The sequence below is a fragment of the Mobula birostris genome, chromosome 3, assembly GCF_030028105.1.
Source record: "Mobula birostris isolate sMobBir1 chromosome 3, sMobBir1.hap1, whole genome shotgun sequence".
NCBI lineage: Eukaryota > Metazoa > Chordata > Chondrichthyes > Myliobatiformes > Myliobatidae > Mobula > Mobula birostris.
The window spans coordinates 41,713,951-41,733,649 of record NC_092372.1 but is presented as its reverse complement, the minus strand read 5'-3'; the positions used below and the strand labels follow the sequence as shown (position 1 = coordinate 41,733,649).

General features: G+C 42.3%; 1 protein-coding gene across 1 annotated transcript in view; it reads right to left on the bottom strand.

Annotated features, from left to right (window-relative positions):
* Positions 1-6,884: 6,884 nt before the first annotated feature.
* LOC140194991 (sorting nexin-18-like) overlaps positions 6,885-19,699 on the bottom strand; it is a 103,798-nt gene continuing 90,983 nt past the window's right edge. The window contains exon 2 of the mRNA XM_072252511.1: positions 6,885-7,274. Within this exon, the coding sequence (XP_072108612.1) occupies positions 7,240-7,274 (35 nt within the window). The 3' untranslated portion in view covers positions 6,885-7,239. The remainder of the gene's footprint in view (positions 7,275-19,699) is intronic.

Here is a 19,699-nt window from a genome sequence, read left to right as displayed (position 1 = left end):
TTGACCGTTACACAAGACAGGCTGATAATGCTGGCAATGCCCTTCACAATAACTCTGACCTGCTTTAGCCAGTGGGTGGACTCCTTGTCATATACAGCAGGATGGTATAAACACCTCTTTTGTAACAGCTGACAATTCACTCTCTGTCTGCTTTATGTAGCTGGACAGGAGGATATCTGTCAATAGGAAAATGAGTATAGGAAGTTATGGTCAAGTTTCCCTACCCAGATTTAATTGTTGTGTGCCCCCAATGAAACTTGGTGCAAAAGATCAGACTTGCATTCTGTAATGGGTTCAAAGTTAGCCAGGAGAACAACATTTGGTAACAGTGGACAACAAAGATTTTACCTCCTGAATACATGTTGGTGTATCTTATGTATGTTTGGCTGCTGATCATAAAAGTCACCATGAAATTTCCCTATCACGCACCTTTTTTTTGAAATCGCCTATATTTGTAATTTCAATTCATAATTCAAATCAGAATAACTGATGCCAAGATTAAGTGACGCATTTTTGTTGGTCCTCAAATCAAATCGGTCACCAATGACAGGCAATTCAAAGAACTTCTAGTGAGACCAGAGAAAATCTCATGGAAGACATTCAAAGATGTTGAAAATTTTCTTGGCAACTGCAGAGCACCAAACTACATTCAGCTGGTTGACAACATGCTTCAAGCATAGAAAACCATGAAGTGTAACATGTCACTAAAGATTCATTTCTGCATTCCCATTTAGATTTCCCTGAAAATCTTTGTGTGGTCAGTGATGAGCATGATGAAAGGTTTCACCAGAACGTTATAGCCATGGAGAAACAGTATTGAGGCAACTAGAATCCATCAATACTGGCTGATTATTGTTGGATACCTAAGTCAGACACTAGGTACAAACAAAAATCATCAACAAAATATTTTTAGCTTTGTTAAACTACTGTAAGGCATCAGTACCATTATGCAATTAAATGCATTATATTCAATAAAAGTTAATTTCTTTGTTTCTCCAAAATTCCTGCGTGATACAAGTAGCCTGAAATTATGTCTGCGCTCAGCTTCAAGCAGTCTATCATAAACAAAAACAAAATTTCTGTGAAAGCAACACTTTCCAAAAAATGTGTTGTTCAGTGTAATTGGAAGACCCCACAGCTGGCCCTACGTTCTCAAAACATTTGCCTTGTGGGTGACAGCCAGAGAACCAGGACAGGTTAATTTTTGTAAGACATTTCCCTTAAACATTACATTATTTTGTTTGGAATAAATATGCCTCAAACACCTAAGTAACATTATATGAATGATGCTTAACAATAATACATTCCTTTGGGGTCAAGAAAGAGGAGCTGGAAGTGCTGAATCCTGCTGATTTTACTATCCAGAGATTTGGAAATCAATAATGAGGCCTAGAATTTGGTGGTTACAACTATTTTATTGGGTTCCAAGGTAGAGTAGCAGTTAGTGCAACACTATTACAGCTCAGTGCTTCTGGAGTTTGGAACTCAATCTGTAAGGAGTTTGTCCCATGGAATACATGGGCTTTCCTCCAACAGTCCAAAGACGTATCGAGTGGGTTAATTGGCCTTTGTAAATTGTCCCGCGATTAGGTTAGGTTTAATTCGGTTTGGCACGGGTTGCTGTGGCGGAATGGCTTGAAGGGTCAGAATGGCCTACTCCTTGCTGTATCGCTAAATAAATAAATAACAAAGAACAAACAAATTAATATGACGAGAACAATGTAGTTGTGGTTGTCTTATATAAAAACTAGCTTCAACTAAAAAGATAACAATTAACCAATAAAATAGCCATTTTCAAGTGGCATGAGACCTGCTGCAGAAAGACTAAGAAGCTTCGGAAAAAATACAGAAGCAACTATGATAGGATTACTGGAAAATTCTTTGAACAATTACATGTAAATAGATGATCAGATACAAGCATAGGAAAGTTCACACAATCAGAAAAATAACAACTCCACATCCCAGTCCAACAAAAGATTAAGAAATTGTCTGTAAAAAAAGCAGAAATTTCCATAGCTCCTGGCTATGAACTAATCCAGTGATATTTCTACAGTTAATGCCTTTTGTTATAATTACTAGAATCGACAGCAATGAAAATTATTATTGGCTCAATGCCCAATATCAGAGTCTATGTACATACAGTACAATTATAACAATGAAGTGTGTAGCCCAACCCAATAAAACCACCTTCATAAGATCCTTACAACCAACTAGATTAGCTGCTGATGTAATTTTTAGGATTTTGCTGCCTTTAAACTTTCAACACTTAGTTGCCTTACAAAGTATTTAAATGGATCTCATGATGGTTCTGATTTAGGCTGCATATACTCATTGTGTAATTGGGTTACAATTGAAGTTAAATATGTGTATGTCAACACTTTGGAATGTGTCTTGCTAGGCGTGACTAGTATAAACATTACAGTTAAGGAAAAGTTCCTGCAAATTTGGAACTTAGAACAGTACAGAAACAGGCTCTACGACCCACAGATTGTGCCAAACCATTTAAATTAGTAATCAAATGGCCAACCTAATTAATCACCTCTGGCCTACACAATGTCCATATACTTCCATTTTCCTCATGTTCACGTACCCATCTGAATGTCTCTATTGTTTCTCCATCCAGGCACCCACCACTCTGTACAAAAAAGCTTTCCCCTCATATCTCCTTTGAAATTACCTCCTCTTACTTAAAGTGCATGCCCTCTGGTGTTAGACATTTCCACTCTGGGGAAAGAGATGCTGTCTGTCTGTCTGTCTATGCCTCTCATAATCTTATGAAGCTCTATCAGATCTCTCTTCAGCCTCTGCCACTCCAGAGAAAACAACCCGAGTTTGTCCAACCCCTCGTAATTGCACATGCCCTCTAATCCAGGAAACCTCTTGGTAAACCTCTTCTGCACCCTCTCCAGTGCCTCTACATTCTTCCTATAATGCGACGAGCAGAATTTAATGTAAAACTCCAGATGCAGCCTAAGTAGAGTTTTATAAATTTTAACATAACTCCTGGCTTTTGAACACAATGCCTCCACTAATAAAGGCAAGTATGCCATAGACCTTCTTAACCACCCTATCAACCTGTGTAACCACCTTCACGGAGCTATGCACTTAAACAGAGATCCCTCTGCTCATCAATACTGTTAAGCATTTTGCCATTTACAGTGCACTGCCTCTTTGCATTTGACCTACGAAGGTAGAGCATTATGTAGACAGACAAAGAATGCTTAATCAAACAATACATTTATAATATTACTCAAATATTACTGAAATATTAAATTTACTCCACTCCTCCCTGCTTAACTATAAACTCTAACTCAATATAGAATGCACCCCAATTCAAATATGTGAAGTATTGCTCTCTAGTCATCTTACATATACAACTTACTATACAACTATTATATAGACATTCTCAGCATATTAAATTTTAATTGTCCCATTCAGATTAAATCTAAAGATTTAATTACTTTGGGGGATTTCTTACTCTTGTAGGATAATGTCTTTCCTGACAAGAGGGTCACTCTGTCTGGCAGGTGAGACTTGTGGCTATGAAACAATCTCATTTTCTGCGGCCTCCTCTGTGGTGGTTGTCAGAGTAGAATCTGGGACAGCAGGAAGTGGTACTCACAGTTCTGGACACCTTTCTTTTGTAAATTGTTCAGCTATTTCCTTTTCCAACGTTAAATGGAACAATCTTTTTCTCTTCTCTATGCAGCTCATTTATTTTTGTCTGCCCAACATGCTCTTTCTATGGGTCCTAAAATGCATATATACATACATTTTCAGCAAGTTTCACCTTTAAACCTTTATTGGTCTGGCGTATGTGACCCCTGGCACAACAATAATACAATTTGTTTGGCCAAGCAGGTTTCTGCTGAGGCATTAGAATTTTGTTTACACTCACTTTCATTCCTGACTCCAATTCAATTGTTGTTTCCATTCATACAGCGATTTCAAATGCTCTTTTAAATGTAAGTTGTGCTTCAGTTCGGAGCCATTTTTGAATTCTTCCTTTTAAGATTACACAAGCTAAATGATCTCTCTGTGCCTCATTAAGCCCGTCACTAAACTGACAATACTCAGACAACTTCTTCAATTCAGTCATAAAAGCTGAAGTGGGCTCTGCTTCCCTTTGTTTCCACTTTTGATTCTTAAAGCATTCTGCAATCAACAATGGTTTCAGTCCTAAATATTCCTGCATTATATTCACAATAACAGCAAAGGGTCATTTTGGCTGGTTTGGTTGGAGCAGTTAAACTTCTAAGCAAACTATATGCTTTTCTATTATGTTTTGTAACTTCAGAAACCAATCAGAAGTAAAACCCGGGAGCTGGGATATTTGTCTGCTTTCTGTTTCCTTTTGCCAGCGATGTGCTCACACGACGTGGTTATGTAATGAAGTACTGTATACCATTCACGTACTCCTTACATATGTCACATAATGAATTATATAGACAAAGAAAGCTTAATCAAACAATATATTTAAAATAATACTCAAATTTTGCTGAAATATTAAATACACAACTACCTCCTTTACCTCGAAATTCCCTAGCATATCAACATGCTCAGAACTGATATCTTTATTGTCTACTTCTTTCCCCTTGATAAACACTGATATAAACTACTCATTTAGGACCTCACCCACATCCTCCCCATCCAAGCAAATGTCCTACCCTTTATCACCAAGTGGTCAGACCCTCTTCCTAGTTATCATCTTGTTCATGATGTATGTAGAGAATGCATTGAGATTCTCTTTAATCCCACTTGCCTAAGACTTCTCATGGCTCTTCCTGGTTTCCTAATTCCCTTCTTGAGTTCTTCTCTGACTTCTTTATAATCTTCAAGGGCTCTGTTTGATCCTGACTTCGTAAGCTTTACATACTTTTCTCTTCTAGACTAAATTCATCACCTCTCTCAACATCCAAGACTGGCTTACCTTGCTATCCTTGTCCTTCCTTCTGACTGGAACATAGAGTACCTGTCCTATACTCTATATCAGGGATAGCCAACCTATGGCGCATTAGATGATTAGAAGTGGCGCATTGCACCCCAGTGATAATAATGAAAAAGTAAGCCTACTCATGCAAAAAGTATTAACCAAAAACCGATTTGTAGAAAAAAAAATTGTATAACAGGAATTCAGGTAGTTTAGAGCTAGAAATGGGTTTTACTGAGAATAAATCTAAAACTTAGCTATTATCTTTAGCGATTTTATTATTTCGCGCACATCTCTTGGCAAATGTTATCTTCTTTCACATTAACCTGTTTTCAATTTTAAAAAATGTTCAATGAGTCAAACTACAAACTTTGTAGGAAAGAAGGACTTTTGTTCTGCAGTCATTCCATAGCTGTTCAATACATGTTTGATACTTGTTTAATCCTGAAGCGTCAGGCATCTGCACCAGCGGTACATCGCAGATTTTTGCCAGTCAGTTTACAATTGACACTCGTGCGCTACAAGGTTGTGCTTTGTTCGTCCTTTGTGAGTATTTCCAGTATTGTACTTTTTTGAAAATTAAGCCTTGTTTTCACATTCAGTTACACATCACAGTGCAAAAGAAAATGAGCAAAGGAAAAGCAGAAAGTGATAGTAAGCGTTAATTCAATGAACAGTGGGAAAATGAGTTCTTATTTATAGCGGGTCCGTCAGGAAACTGTTGTGCATTGTTTGTGAAAACACTTTCTCACATAATAGAAGACATGATCTTAATAGACACTATAAAGCACAACATCAGACTGAAATAGAAGGAAAACTGAAGCTAGTGCTTAGGTCTGAGTTACGGAAAGAATATATGATTAAGAAAAAGGAAGAAATCAAAAGAAGACTAAATATATTTGTTAAAAGTCTCATTGAGGTAAGTAATGTTTATCTTATTTTTATATTAAATCAACCATCATCATCATCATGGCTCGGCTTCGTGAACGAAGATTTAGGAAGGGAGCTGCCCACGTCTGATGCAGGCTCGCTGGTGGCCGACGAGGCCAATATGGGACAGACAGGTCCGGCCACAGTGGTTGCAAGGGAAATTCTGTTCTGGGTTTGGTGCTGCTGTGTCACGGTTCTTCCTCCTTCTTCTTCTCCCAGCGTGCATTCTCGAAGGAGGAGACAGACTGGTGAATGGTGTGTCGCCAGGCCTCGCGATCGGAGGCTAGATTAGACCACTGGTGATGGTCAACGTGACAGGCACCAAGGGATTTCTTCAGAGAGTCCTTGTACCTCTTCTTCAGTGCCCCTCTGTCACGGTGGCCAGTGAAGAGTTCGCCATACAGCACAATCTTGGGCAGGCGATGATCCTCTATCCTGGAGACGTGCCCTGCCCAGCCCAGCTCCGTCTTCAACAGCATGGCCTCGATGTTGGTGACCTCCGTCTGTTTGAGGACTCCGATGTTGGTGATGAAGTCACTCCAGTGGATGTTGAGGATGGTGCGGAGGCAGCGCTGGTGGAAACGCTCAAGGAGCCATAGGTGGTGACGGTATGTGACCCACGACTCGGGGCTGTACAGGAGGGTGGTCAATACAACAGCTCTGTACATGCTGATCTTTGTGCCTTTCTTCAAATGCTTGTTGTTCCAGACTCTTTTGTACAGCCTGCCGAATGCACTGTTTGCCTTTGCCAGTCTGTTGTCAATCTCTTTGTCGATGTTGGCATCTGATGAGATGGTGCACCCCAGGTAGCTGAACTGGTGGACTGTCTTCAGCTCTACCTCACTGATGGTGATGTGGAGAGGGTGGTATTCTTCTTGAGGAGCAGGCTGATGGAGAACTTCTGTCTTCTTCAAGCTGACTTCCAGTCCAAAGAGCTTGGCAGCCTCTGTGAAGCAGGATGTTATACGCTGCAGGGCTGCAAAGGCAGCATCGTCGGCAAAGAGTAGCTCTGAGATGAGTTGCTCCAATGTCTTGGTGTGGGACTGTAATCACCTCAGGTTGAACAGGCTGCCATCGGTGCGGTATTGGATGTAGTCACCGTCCTCGTCATCTAGGTCTTCTGTGGCCCTTTCGAGCATCATGCCGAAGAAGATGAAGAGAGTCGGCATGAGGACACAGCCTTGCTTTATTCCGTTGCCTATTGAGAAGGGTTCTGAGAGGTCGTTGTGTCTGACTTGTCCACTCTGATTTCATGTAGCTATTCTGTTCCCTACATTTCTCTTGGAGCTGCCTGAGAATGAATACCATGTTGGTGGTGCTCCTGCTGGCTCTGAAGCCACACTGGCTCTCTGGGAGATGTTCTTCTGCAATGATGAGCACTAATCTGTCGGGAGTACTCTTATGAGGATTTTTCCTGCAATAGAGAGCAGAGTTATCCCCTGGTCAATAAATCAATATATCATGTAAAAATGCTAAATATGTCTATATTTACATATCTTTACAAGAATTGAATGGGGGTACAAGAGTTGTATGGCGCATCTGAACTCGTGCGTGAAAAAATCGACGCATGGAATGTAAACGGTTGGCCACCTGGGCTCTAGATGGTTTTTCTTTAAACACCCTCCACATATTAGACGTGGACTTGTCCAAAAATAGCTGCTCCCAAATAACTCTCCCTCGTTCCTGCATAATGCTCTCATAATTTGCCCTGCTCTAATTTAACACTCTCAAAAAAAAATTTAACACTCTCCTGCAAGGCTCACACTTATCCTTATCCATAGCAATCTTAAAACTTAAGGAGTTGTGGCCACTGTTCCCTAACTGTTCACCCATAAGTCAGTCACTTGGCCAAGCTCATTACCCTGCACCAGGCCCAGTACAGCCCTTCCTCTTGTGGACTATATACAAATTGATTTAAGAAACCCTCTTGAATGCACCTAACAAATTCTGCCCTATCTAAACCTCTTGTACTCAGAAGATCCCAGTTTATTTGAGGGAAGTTGGAATCCCCCATTACAACTGCCCTATTGTTTTTACACCTTTCCTTTATATGCCTGCATATCTGTTCCTCAATTTCCCAGTGGATATTTGGGGGGTGGAGGTTATGTCTGTAGTACAATCCCATTAGAATGATGGCACCCTTCGTATATTTGAGTTCTACACGTATAGACTCAGTGGACAAATCCTTCATTATGAGCGTAGCTGTGATATTGTCCCTGAATATTAGTGCCATTCCCCCACCTCTTTTACCTCCTTCTCTGTCTTTTCTAAACATCGAAACCCTGGGACATTAAGCATGCATATGTCCCTGCCTCCAAGTCTCTGGATGGAAACGAAGTGTCCGAGCTGACGTTTTACGTTTGTAATTTAAAACTTCCCAATTTAGCCATGGAGTCATACAGCATGAAAACAGACCTTTCAGCCCACCAAGACCACAACCTCCATCAAAGCACTGTTTACTAATCCCATTTTATTCTCTCCACATTCCCTTCATCTTCCCCTGATTCATCCACTCATCCACATGGTAGGGGAAATTTCGAGAGGCCAGTTAACCTGTCAGCCCTCATGTCTTCAGAAGGTGGGACAATTCTGAGGTAGGGTAGCACAGAGGCACAGCTACTGGAGCCACTGCCTCACAGCATCAGAGACCTAGCTTCAAACCTGTGCTGTCTGCTTCCTTGTGAACAGATCTTTTGATTTCCTCCCATTTCTCAAAAATACGTTGGTTGGTAGGTTGCTGTAAATTGCCCCTACTGATTAGATGGGTGGTAGATTTCGGCAGAGCTGGTGAAAACATGGGAAGAGTAAAAACTGGGATTAATGACGAAGGGTCCCAGCCTGAAATGTCGACTGTACCTCTTCCTATAGATGCTGCCTGGCCTGCTGCGTTCACCAGCATTTTTTGTATGTGTTGCTTGAATTTCCAGCATCTGCAGATTTGCTCGTGACTGCATTAATGTAGGAATGGTGTTAATAAGTGGTTGATAATCATTGCAGTCTCAGTCAACCCAAGGGCCTGTTCTCTTTGAGTATACCCAGATGAAACATGGGCAGACACAGGAAGAGCATGCAATCTCCTGGCAGACAGCAGGGGAAGTCACTGGGCAGTGAAGAATGAGCATCAGAATCAAGTTTATTATCACTGATATAGTATATGTCATGGAATTTGGTGTTTTGTAGCAAAGTTCGAAGTAAATTTTATAATCAAAGTACATATATGTCACCATATACAGCACTGAGATTCATTTTCCTTGTGGGCATACTCGACAAATCTATAGAATAATAGCGATGACAGATGAAGAGTCCTTGAAAGTGAGTCTATTGGTTGTGGAAACATTTCAATGACGAAGCAAGTGAAGTTGAGTGAAGTTATCCCCTTTGGTTCAAGAGCCTGATGCTTGAGGGGTAATGTCTGTTCCTGAACCTGGTGCTGTGAGTTCTGCAGCTCTGGTAACTTTCTTCCTGATGGCAGCAGTGAGAAGAGAGCCTGTCGTGGGTGGTGGGGGGCCCTGATGATGGATGCTACTTTCCTACAGCAGTACAGTGCAAGACATAAAAAAGTACTGCAAGTTACAAAATAAATAAATAGTGCAAAAGTCAAATAATGAGGTTCATGGATTGTTCAGAAATTACTCTACCATCTGTGCTATTGTATTGCCTTTTCTTAAAACCTTATTCACACATATTCATCAATTATTCTTTAAAGGCTAATTTCTGTTCCATCTACCCAGGAAAAGCATTCTGGATAAAAAAAAATCATAATCTGTTGTTGCGAGGCAAGTTTTTGAATTGTTGAAATTTGATTCCTCTAGCTGTATTGGGGGAACCAAAGTGAAATATGTCTGGGGCTCAATTGCACTGTTTTTTCTTTATTCCCGGATGTTTCGGCTAGTCGTGTGAGGAACAGCCATCTCTGGCTGTCACCCATAAGGTAAATGCTTTGAGAAGGTAGAACCATTTGTCGGGCCTTCCTATTACAGATGTTGCTGTTTACCTGGTTCACTTTGAATCTGTTGCAGAATCTTTAAAAGAAATTTTAAAATAAAGTCAATTTCTGGCTTGCTTACATATGTATGACAGAACTGTGAAGTCGCCAATTATCTAAAGTTCATCTTTAAAATAAACCATTCTTTCTTTCTGGATATTATTCAGACTTCTTAAACTTGCCTCCATCTTCCCTCCCTCCTTCAAGAATGCCAGTCTATGGGTATCTGTGCAACTGTCTTCACACACTCACCCCTGAAGCACCACATGTAATAGACTAAAATATTCGTATAGTTCTCTAGTCTTCACCAAGCTCATTTTGTACACCTACCTGCTATTTCTTTATTCCTTCAAACCAGCCACTACTGTCCATCCAAGCCGTTTCAATGCTGACAAGCATTTTTCCTTGCTGTTTCTTTGAGGATTCCTTATTTTCTTCTCAAAACTCTCATCAATACCGCGACTCAAGTTTTGTTAAATCCACACAAAGTAGAAAATCCTACCAATACCAATTCTCATGTAATAAAATGAATATAAAGCTCTTAACTAACAATGAAAAATTAGTCATCTACAATACACCCAGGTTGAGTAAATCTAGTGGTGGAATGCTCTGAGAACCAAAGAACATTTACTTGGCTTTATTAAAAACAAGGATGAGATGGAGTATAGCGAGGAAGTGGAGCGGCTGCTGGATTGGTATGAGGAGAACTCCAGTGACAAAAGAAATCATTGTGGGCATCAGGAAGGTGCAGACAGACCTTCCCCTCTGTGAATACATCGCCAGGCATAAAATATTAATATAAGAAATCTGTCAGATTTGCATTTCAATAGGGAACCTCTCTTTATCCTTCTCCACACTTTCCTTTGGGATCAAACCATACTCTTGCAGTTGGAATTGGAATTACCTTTCACATGTATATTGAGAGGATACAGCTCTAGCTCATTCAGTTCCCTGCTGCACTCCTGGTGAGAATTTATTTCCTTGATTGGAAATCATGGAAAACATCCAACTTTCTCAAGAAAATTGTTGTTGGTTGGCCTACAACATAACATTTGCTTCTTTGTAACTGATTCCAGCTCAGCTCTACAGGACCTCAGACCTCAAACTTAAGACCATTTGCACTTTGTTATCCTAAATTATCTAAAGCCAGGCTTTAATTGCACATTCCTTTCATCACCAATATGCTACTTTTAAATCCCACCACAATATCTATTATCACCAATACCTCTTCACCTTTCTATCCAATATTTCTTGCTGTTTTCAACCTGTCCCAATATCTTGCAGCATATATTCAATTTGTACAAAGTCACAACTACTCATCAAGAATGCAGTTGTTGACCCGTTTGTTATAATGTTCAAAAGTCCTCATCCATTGATTCCTCCAAGCTCATTGCCTCTACCCCACGCCCTTTATTGACACTTCTACAGTGTTTCTCACAAATCAGCCTTCTGCGTGCCACTCCTTATTTCACAATGTCAGCTCTCCTTCACTGCTCTTTCACCTGCCTTCTGAAATCTCACTACACCTTTAAAAACTACCTCAGTACTAACCCCTCTGACTAACAGTTTAAACTCCCTTCAACTTTCATTACACTTTGTTGCAGAACAATGTACAATTCTCCTTAAAATAAAGACATACAAAAATACAATTTATTATTCTAGGCACAGCCTATTTTAGAACATTACTACTAATAAAAATAAGTATAAAACTATCAATCGTCCTGATAAGTGGAAGACCTGGATCTCACCTCACGTATATCAGATGCTGGAAATCCAAAGCAACACACACAAAATGTTGGTGGAACTCAGCAGGTCAGGCAGCATCTATGGAAATGAATAAACAGTTGATGTTTTAGGTCGAGACCCTTCAACAACACTGGAAAGGACGGAGGACGATGCCAGAATAAGAAGGTGGGGGAGGGGAAGAGGTGACAGGTGAAGCCAGGTGGGTGCAGGAGGTGGGGTGGGGGTGAAGTAAAGTGCTGGGAGGTAGTAAGTGGAAAAGGCAAAAGACTAGAGAAGAAGAAATCTGATAGGAGAGAAGAGTAAACCATGAGAGAAAGGGAAGGAAAAGGGGCACCAGGAGGAGCTGATTGGCAGGTCAGGAGAAATGGTAAGAGGCCAACGTGAGGAAATAAAGAAGTTGAGGGGGGAAGGAGAAAAAAATTACCAGAAGTTGGAGAAGTCGATGTTCATGCTTTCAGGTTGGAGGCTACATTGATGAAATATGAAGAGTTGCTCCTCCAACCTGAGAGTGGCCTCATTGTGGCAGGTCGGAATGGGAACGGGGATAGTCAAAACATGTCAAGTTTTTGTCATTTAACTATATACAGGTATATGTATATAATGTATATAACCATATAATGTACGTTTCTATATAGCAATGAGACAATGCTTCTAGAACCAGAGTGTAAAGCATAGTAGTACACATAACACACACAACTTGGTAACTTTTGAAGGTAAAGATAAAAATCTACAGATGAATCACACATAAATAACAAACTACAGTACATTAATATTAAATATTTTAAGGTATGGAATGGATTAACTGGTGACACTTTGAATATGATGTGGCAGGGAGTTCAGAGGCCCAGGGTATGAAACCTGACCGTTCTTGTTTTTATGAATCATTGTCTCTCCTGCCTGATGTTAAAGAGGATGCTGGATGGCTGGGTGGGGTCCTTAATAATACTAAGTGCCCTGCGGTATGTAGTACTCCTGATAAATGCCCCTGATGGCTGGCCCTATGATCCTTTCATCAGTTCTCACAGTCCTTCTGGTCCAATGTTCGGCTGCTCCCACAACAGATGGAGATACAACTTGTCAGGATGCCCTCAATGGTGCTCCTGTAAAACACAGTTAGGATGGGAGGAGGGAGCTTTGCTGGCCTCAATCTTCTTCGGAAGTGAAGCCGCTGCAGTGCCTTCTTGTTCAGGGAGGTGATATTAAGGGACCAGGTGAGGTCATCGGTGATGTGAACTCCCAGGAACTTGGTGCACTTAACTCTCTATACGGAGGAGCGATGTATTCACAGAAGGGAAGGTCCGTCTGCACCTTCCTGATGTCCACAATGATTTCCTTTGTCATTGGAGTTCTCCTCATACCAATCCAGCAGCCGCTCCACTTCCTCTCTATACTCCATCTCATCCTTGTTTTTGATAAAGCCAACCATTGTCACATCATCTGCAAACTTGATGATGTGGTCTGAACACACAGCTTTGGAGAGCACCAGTTCTCAGCGTAATCAGACTAGAGATGTTGCTGTCCACAATTGAAATGGTTGGCCACCTGGAAAACTCCAATTATTGCGGATGGGGCTGAGGTGCTCAACATTCTATCATTTAGTAGTGAAAAAGCTAATAAATAAAATTTATAGCAACAAGTCCTGGTAAAGCATTTTTTATGAACACTGTTCAGGGACTGAGAGGCCTATCAGTCATCTTGGCACACCCAAATGCTAACATGTCTGGCAAAGGATGACTAAGGAACAAAATTCCTGCACAGCAGGCTGATATTGAGTTGTGACTGTAAGAGTATAAATCCATAAATACATTCAATGTTTAATAACAAATAGTATAAACAATTCCTTCAAGTAGAGACAACAAGACTGCCTTTTGTATTTATATTGCTCAGCTACTTTAGGAATAAACAGGGTTCATTCTTACTGAGTTATCTTTTAATTGTGCACAAATGTTGGATTTGGCATTTTGTCTTCAGTCAGGCATTGAACATAGAACATAGAACAGTACAACACAGTACTGGCACTTTGACCACAATATTATACCGACCTACTCCAAGATCAATCTAACTGTTCGTTCCCCCAAAGCTCCCATTTTTCTTTCGTCCTTTTGCCTATCTAATTCTCTTCAATGTCTCCAATGTATCTGCCTCTACCACCACCCCTGGCGGTGCACTCCAAGCACTTACCTCCCGCTGTTTGGAAGTGGGGGTAGGGTACTGACATGGATAGAAAATTGTTTGGCAGACAGGAAACAAAGAGTAGGGATTAACGAGTCCCTTTCAGAATGGCAGGCGGTGACTAGTGGGGTACCGCAAGGCTTGGTGCTGGGACCGCAGCTATTTACAATATACATTAATGATTTGGATGAAGGGATTAAAAGTAACATTAACAAATTTGCAGATGACACAAAGCTGGGTGGCAGTGTGAAATGTGCGGAGGATGTTGTGATAATGCAGGATGACTTGGACAGGTTGGGTGAGTGGGCAGATGCATGACAGATGCAGTTTAATGTGGATAAGTGTGAGGTTATCCACTTTGGTGGCAAGAACAGGAAGTCAGATTACTATCTGAATGGTGTCAAGTTAGGAAAAGGGAAAGTACAATGAGATCTAGGTGTCCTTGTCCATCAGTCACTGAAAGTAAGCATGCAGGTACAGCAGGCAGTGAAGAAAGCTAATGGCGTGTTGGCCTTCATAACAAGGGGAGTTGAGTATAGGAGCAAAGAGGTCCTTCTGCAGCTGTACAGGGCCCTGGTGAGACCACACCTGGAGTATTGTGTACAGTTTTGGTCTCCAAGGACATTCCTGCTATTGAGGGAGTGCAATGCAGGTTCACAAGGTTAATTCCCGGGATGGCGGGGCTGTCATATGTTAAAAAATTGGAGCGACTGGGCTTGTATACACTGGAATTTAGAAGGATGAGAGGGGATCTGATTGAAACATATAAGATTATTAAGGGATTGGACACGCTAGAGGCAGGAAACATGTTCCCAATGTTGGGGGAGTCCAGAAGCAAAGGCCACAATTTGAGAATAAGGGGTAGGCCATTTAGAACGGAGTTGAGAAAAAACTTTTTCACCCAGAGAGTTGTGGTTCTGTGGAATGCTCTGCCCCAGAAGGCAGTGGAGGCCAATTCTCTGGATGCTTTCAAGAAAGAGTTAGATAGAGCTCTTAATGATAGCGGAGTTAAGGGATATGGGGAGAAGGCAGGAACGGGGTACTGATTGTGGATGATCAGCCATGATCATAGTGAATGGCGGTGCTGGCTTGAAGGGCCGAATGGCCTACTCTTGCACCTATTGTCTATTGTTTATAAAAACCTACCTCTGACATCCCCTTTATTCTCCAATCACCTTAAAATTAGGCCCTCCATATAAGCCATTGCTGCCCTGGAAAGAAGGCACAAGCTGTCCACTCTATCTATGCCTCTTAACATCTTATACACCTCTGTCAAGTCACTTCTCATCCTCTCATTGAATGTAGATGTTGGGAGTTATGTTGCAATTGCACAAGAAGTTGGTCAATTTTGGTTATCCTGTACAGGAAGGATGTGAGTAAGCTGGAAAGAATGCAAAAAAAGATATACAAGGATTTTGCCATGACTTAAGGGGCAGAATTATAGGGAGAGATTAGACAGGCTTGGTCTTTACTCTTTGGAATGTAGGAGACTGGAAGATCTCATATAGGCATATAAAATCATAAAGTACATGAGTAGGGTGAGCAGTCTTTTTGCCAGGGTTGTATCAGGGTTAAGGAGTCAAAAACTAGAGGAGGTAGTTTTAAGGTTCGAGGTAAAGGTTTAGAATCACAGGGTTAGAGAGCAACACAGCACAGGTGCATTCCCTTTGGACTAATAAATCCATGCTGACTGCAGTGCCCATCCAGTTAGTCCCAATTTCCTGCATTCTGCCCATGACCCTCTAAGCCCTGCCCCTCCAGGCCAGCATGATAAATTCTCTTTGCACCACTCTACCTGTGATGCTGCTTTCAACTAACTATGCACCAGTACTCCTAAGTCCTTCTGTAACATTACACATCACTAGTGCCCTACCCTGTATAGTATAATGCTGCTGCTATTGCATTGAACTGTTGCTGCTAAGTTCACAAATTTTCTCGACACATGCCGGTGATAACAAACCTGATTCTGATTCTGATTCCCACTTTCCAAAATGCATTACATCTCACATATTTGTACTGAAATTCATTTGCCTCTTCTTGGCCCAGGTCCTAACTGATCATGATCCTCTTTTGAACTACGATAACCTTCTTCACTATCAACTCTACCTTGTATTTTTGTGAAATTTTCAAACTTGTGCATTCAAATCCAAATAACTTATATAAATAACAAAGTTTCAACAATAACCCCTGTGGCCGACCAATAGTTACTAGCCTAGGTAAAGGTATATAAGTCACCTGGACCAGATGGTGTATGCCCAGAGTTCTGAAAAAGGTGGCTGTAGAGATCGTGGAGGCAATAGTAATGAACTTAGATTATGAGAACACTTGGTCCTCGTTTATTGTCATTTAGAAATGCATACATGCATTAAGAAATGATACAATGTTTCTCCAGAGTGATATCACAGAAAAACAGGACAAACCAAAGACTAACACTGACAGAACCACATAATTATAACATATAGTTACAGCAGTGCAAAGCAATAACATCATTTGATAAAGAACAGACCATGGGCACGGTAAAAAAGAAGTCTCAAGTCTCGATTGACTCCCGAGTCCCTAATAGCAGGTGGCAAAAGGGCGAAACTCCCTGCCATAAACCTCCAGGCACCGACAACTGCCGATGCATTGGAAGCACCCGATAACAGCCGACACTGAGTCCATCCTTCCAAAAACTTCGAGCCTCCAACCAGCCTCTCTGATACCGCCTCCTGAGCGCCATCCTCTGCCGAGCGCCTTCAACCTCGCCCTGGCCACCAAAACAAGCAAAGCCGAAGATTTGGGGCCTTCTGCTCCCGAGATTCCAGACAACACAGTAACAGCAGCAGCGAAGCAGACATTTCAGAAGTTTCTCCAGATGTTCCTCCATACTCTCACATCTGTCTCCATCAAATCAGAATTGTGCACAGTAACCGACTTGACAGATTACAGATATCATTCACCGGAGAGGCCGCACGCACTGCGTCGAGCCTCCATCTTCTCTTCCTCCTTAAGAAACACTAGATTCTGGAATGGTTCCAGAAGACTGCAAAATTGCAAATGTCACTCCACTCTTCAAGAAGGGAGAGAGGCAGAAGAAAGGAAATTATAGGTCAGTTTGTCTGACCTCAGTGGTTGGGAAGGAGTTGGAATCAATTGTTGAGGATATAGTTTCCAGGTACTTGGAGGCAAATGATAAAATAGACCATAGTCAGTATGGTTTCCTCAAGGGAAAATCTTGTTGAAATTCTTTGAAGAAATAACCAGAAGGATAGACAAAGGACAAACCATGTACTTGGATTTTCATAAGGCCTCTGACAAAGTGCCACACACGATGGTGTTTAACAAGTTACAGAAAAGATTCTAGCATGGATAAAGCAGTGGGTGATTGGCAGAAGGCAAAGAGTGGCTGGTGTCCCACCGGAGTCTATGTTGGGACTGACTCTTTTTACGTTACATGTCAATGACTTGGATGATGGAATTGATGGCTTTGTTGGTAAGTTTGCAGACGATATGAAAATAGGTGGAGGGGTAGGTAGTTTTGAGGAAGTAGAGAGCCTACAGAAGGACTTAGATTCTGAGAATGGGCAAAGAAATGGCAGATGGAATATAGTCACACACATCAAAGTTGCTGGTGAACACAGCAGGCCAAGCAGCATCTGTAGGAAGAGGTGCAGTCAACGTTTCAGGCCGAGACCCTTTGTCAGGACTAACTGAAGGAAGAGTGAGTAAGGGATTTGAAAGTAGGAGGGGGAGGGGGAGAACCAAAATGATAGGAGAAGACAGGAGGGGGAGGGATAGAGCCAAGAGCTGGACAGGTGATAGGCAAAAGGGGATACGAGAGGATCATGGGACAGGAGGTCCGGGAAGAAAGACAAGGGGGGGGTGACCCAGAGGATGGGCAAGAGGTATATTCAGAGGGACAGAGGGAGAAAAAGGAGAGTGAGAGAAAGAATGTGTGCATAAAAATGAGTAACAGATGGGGTACAAGGGGGAGGTGGGGCCTAGCGGAAGTTAGAGAAGTCGATGTTCATGCCATCAGCTTGGAGGCTACCCAGACGGAATATAAGGTGTTGTTCCTCCAACCTGAGTGTGGCTTCATCTTTACAGTAGAGGAGGTCGTGGATAGACATGTCAGAATGGGAATGGGATGTGGAATTAAAATGTGTGGCCACTGGGAGATCCTGCTTTCTCTGGCGGACAGAGGGTAGATGTTCAGCAAAGCGGTCTCCCAGTCTGCGTCGGGTCTCACCAATATATAAAAGGCCACATCGGGAGCACCGGACGCAGTATATCACCCCAGCCGACTCACAGGTGAAGTGTTGCCTCACCTGGAAGGACTGTTTGGGGCCCTGAATGGTGGTAAGGGAGGAAGTGTAAGGGCATGTGTAGCACTTGTTCCGGTTACACGGATAAGTGCCAGGAGGGAGATCAGTGGGGAGGGATGGGGGGGACGAATGGACAAGGGAGTTGTGTAGGGAGCGATCCCTGCGGAATGCAGGGGGGGGGGAGGGAAAGATGTGCTTAGTGGTGGGATCCCGTTGGAGGTGGCAGAAGTTACGGAGAATAATATGTTGGACCCGGAAGCTGGTGGGGTGGTAGGTGAGGACCAGGGGAACCCTATTCCCAGCAGGGTGACAGGAGGATGGAGTGAGAGCAGATGTACGTGAAATGGGGGAGATGCGTTTAAGAGCAGAGTTGATAGTGGAGGAAGGGAAGCCCCTTTCTTTAAAAAAGGAAGACATCTCCCTCATCCTGGAATGAAAAGCCTCATCCTGAGAGCAGATGCGGCGGAGACGGAGGAATTGCGAGAAGGGGATGCCGTTTTTGCAAGAGACAGGGTGAAAAGAGGAATAGTCCAGATAGCTGTGAGAGTCAGTAGGCTTATAGTAGACATCAGTGGATAAGTTGTCTCCAGAGACAGAGACAGAAAGATCTAGAAAGGGGAGGGAGGTGTCGGAAATGGACCAGGTAAACTTGAGGGCAGGGTGAAAGTTGGAGGCAAAGTTAATAAAGTCAACGAGTTCTGCATGCGTGCAGGAAGCAGCGCCAATGCAGTCGTCGATGTAGCGAAGGAAAAGTGGGGGACAGATACCAGAATAGGCACGGAACATAGATTGTTCCACAAAGCCAACAAAAAGGCAGGCATAGCTAGGACCCATACGGGTGCCCATAGCTACACCTTTAGTTTGGAGGAAGTGGGAGGAGCCAAAGGAGAAATTATTAAAAGTAAGGACTAATTCCGCTAGACGGAGCAGAGTGGTGGTAGAGGGGAACTGATTAGGTCTGGAATCCAAAAAGAAGCGTAGAGCTTTGAGACCTTCCTGATGGGGGATGGAAGTATATAAGGACTGGACATCGATGGTGAAAATAAAGCGGTGGGGGCCAGGGAACTTAAAATCATCGAAAAGTTTAAGAGCGTGAGAAGTGTCACGAACATAGGTCGGAAGGGATTGAACAAGAGGTGATAAAACAGTGTTGAGGTATGCAGAAATGAGTTCGGTGGGGCAGGAGCAAGCTGAGACAATAGGTCGGCCAGGACAGGCAGGTTTGTGGATCTTGGGTGGGAGGTAGAAACGGGAAGTGCGGGGTGTGGGAACTATAAGGTTGGTAGCAGTGGATGGGAGATCCCCTGAGCGGATGGAATATAGTATTGGCAAGTGTATGGTCATGCACTTTGGTCGAAGAAATAAAAGTGTTGACTATTTTCTAAACGGAGAGAATATACAAAAATCTGAGGTGTAAAGGGACTTGGGAGTCTGTGTACAGGATTTCCTAAATGTTATGTTGCAGGTTGAGTCTGTGGTGAGGAAGGCAAATGCAATGTTGAGGAAGGCAAATGCAATGTTAATATTCATTTCAAGAGGACTAGAACATAAAAGCAAGGATGTAAAGTTGAGTCTTTATAAAGCAGTGGTGAAGCCTCGCCTGGAGTATTGTGAGCAGTTTTGAGCCCCTTA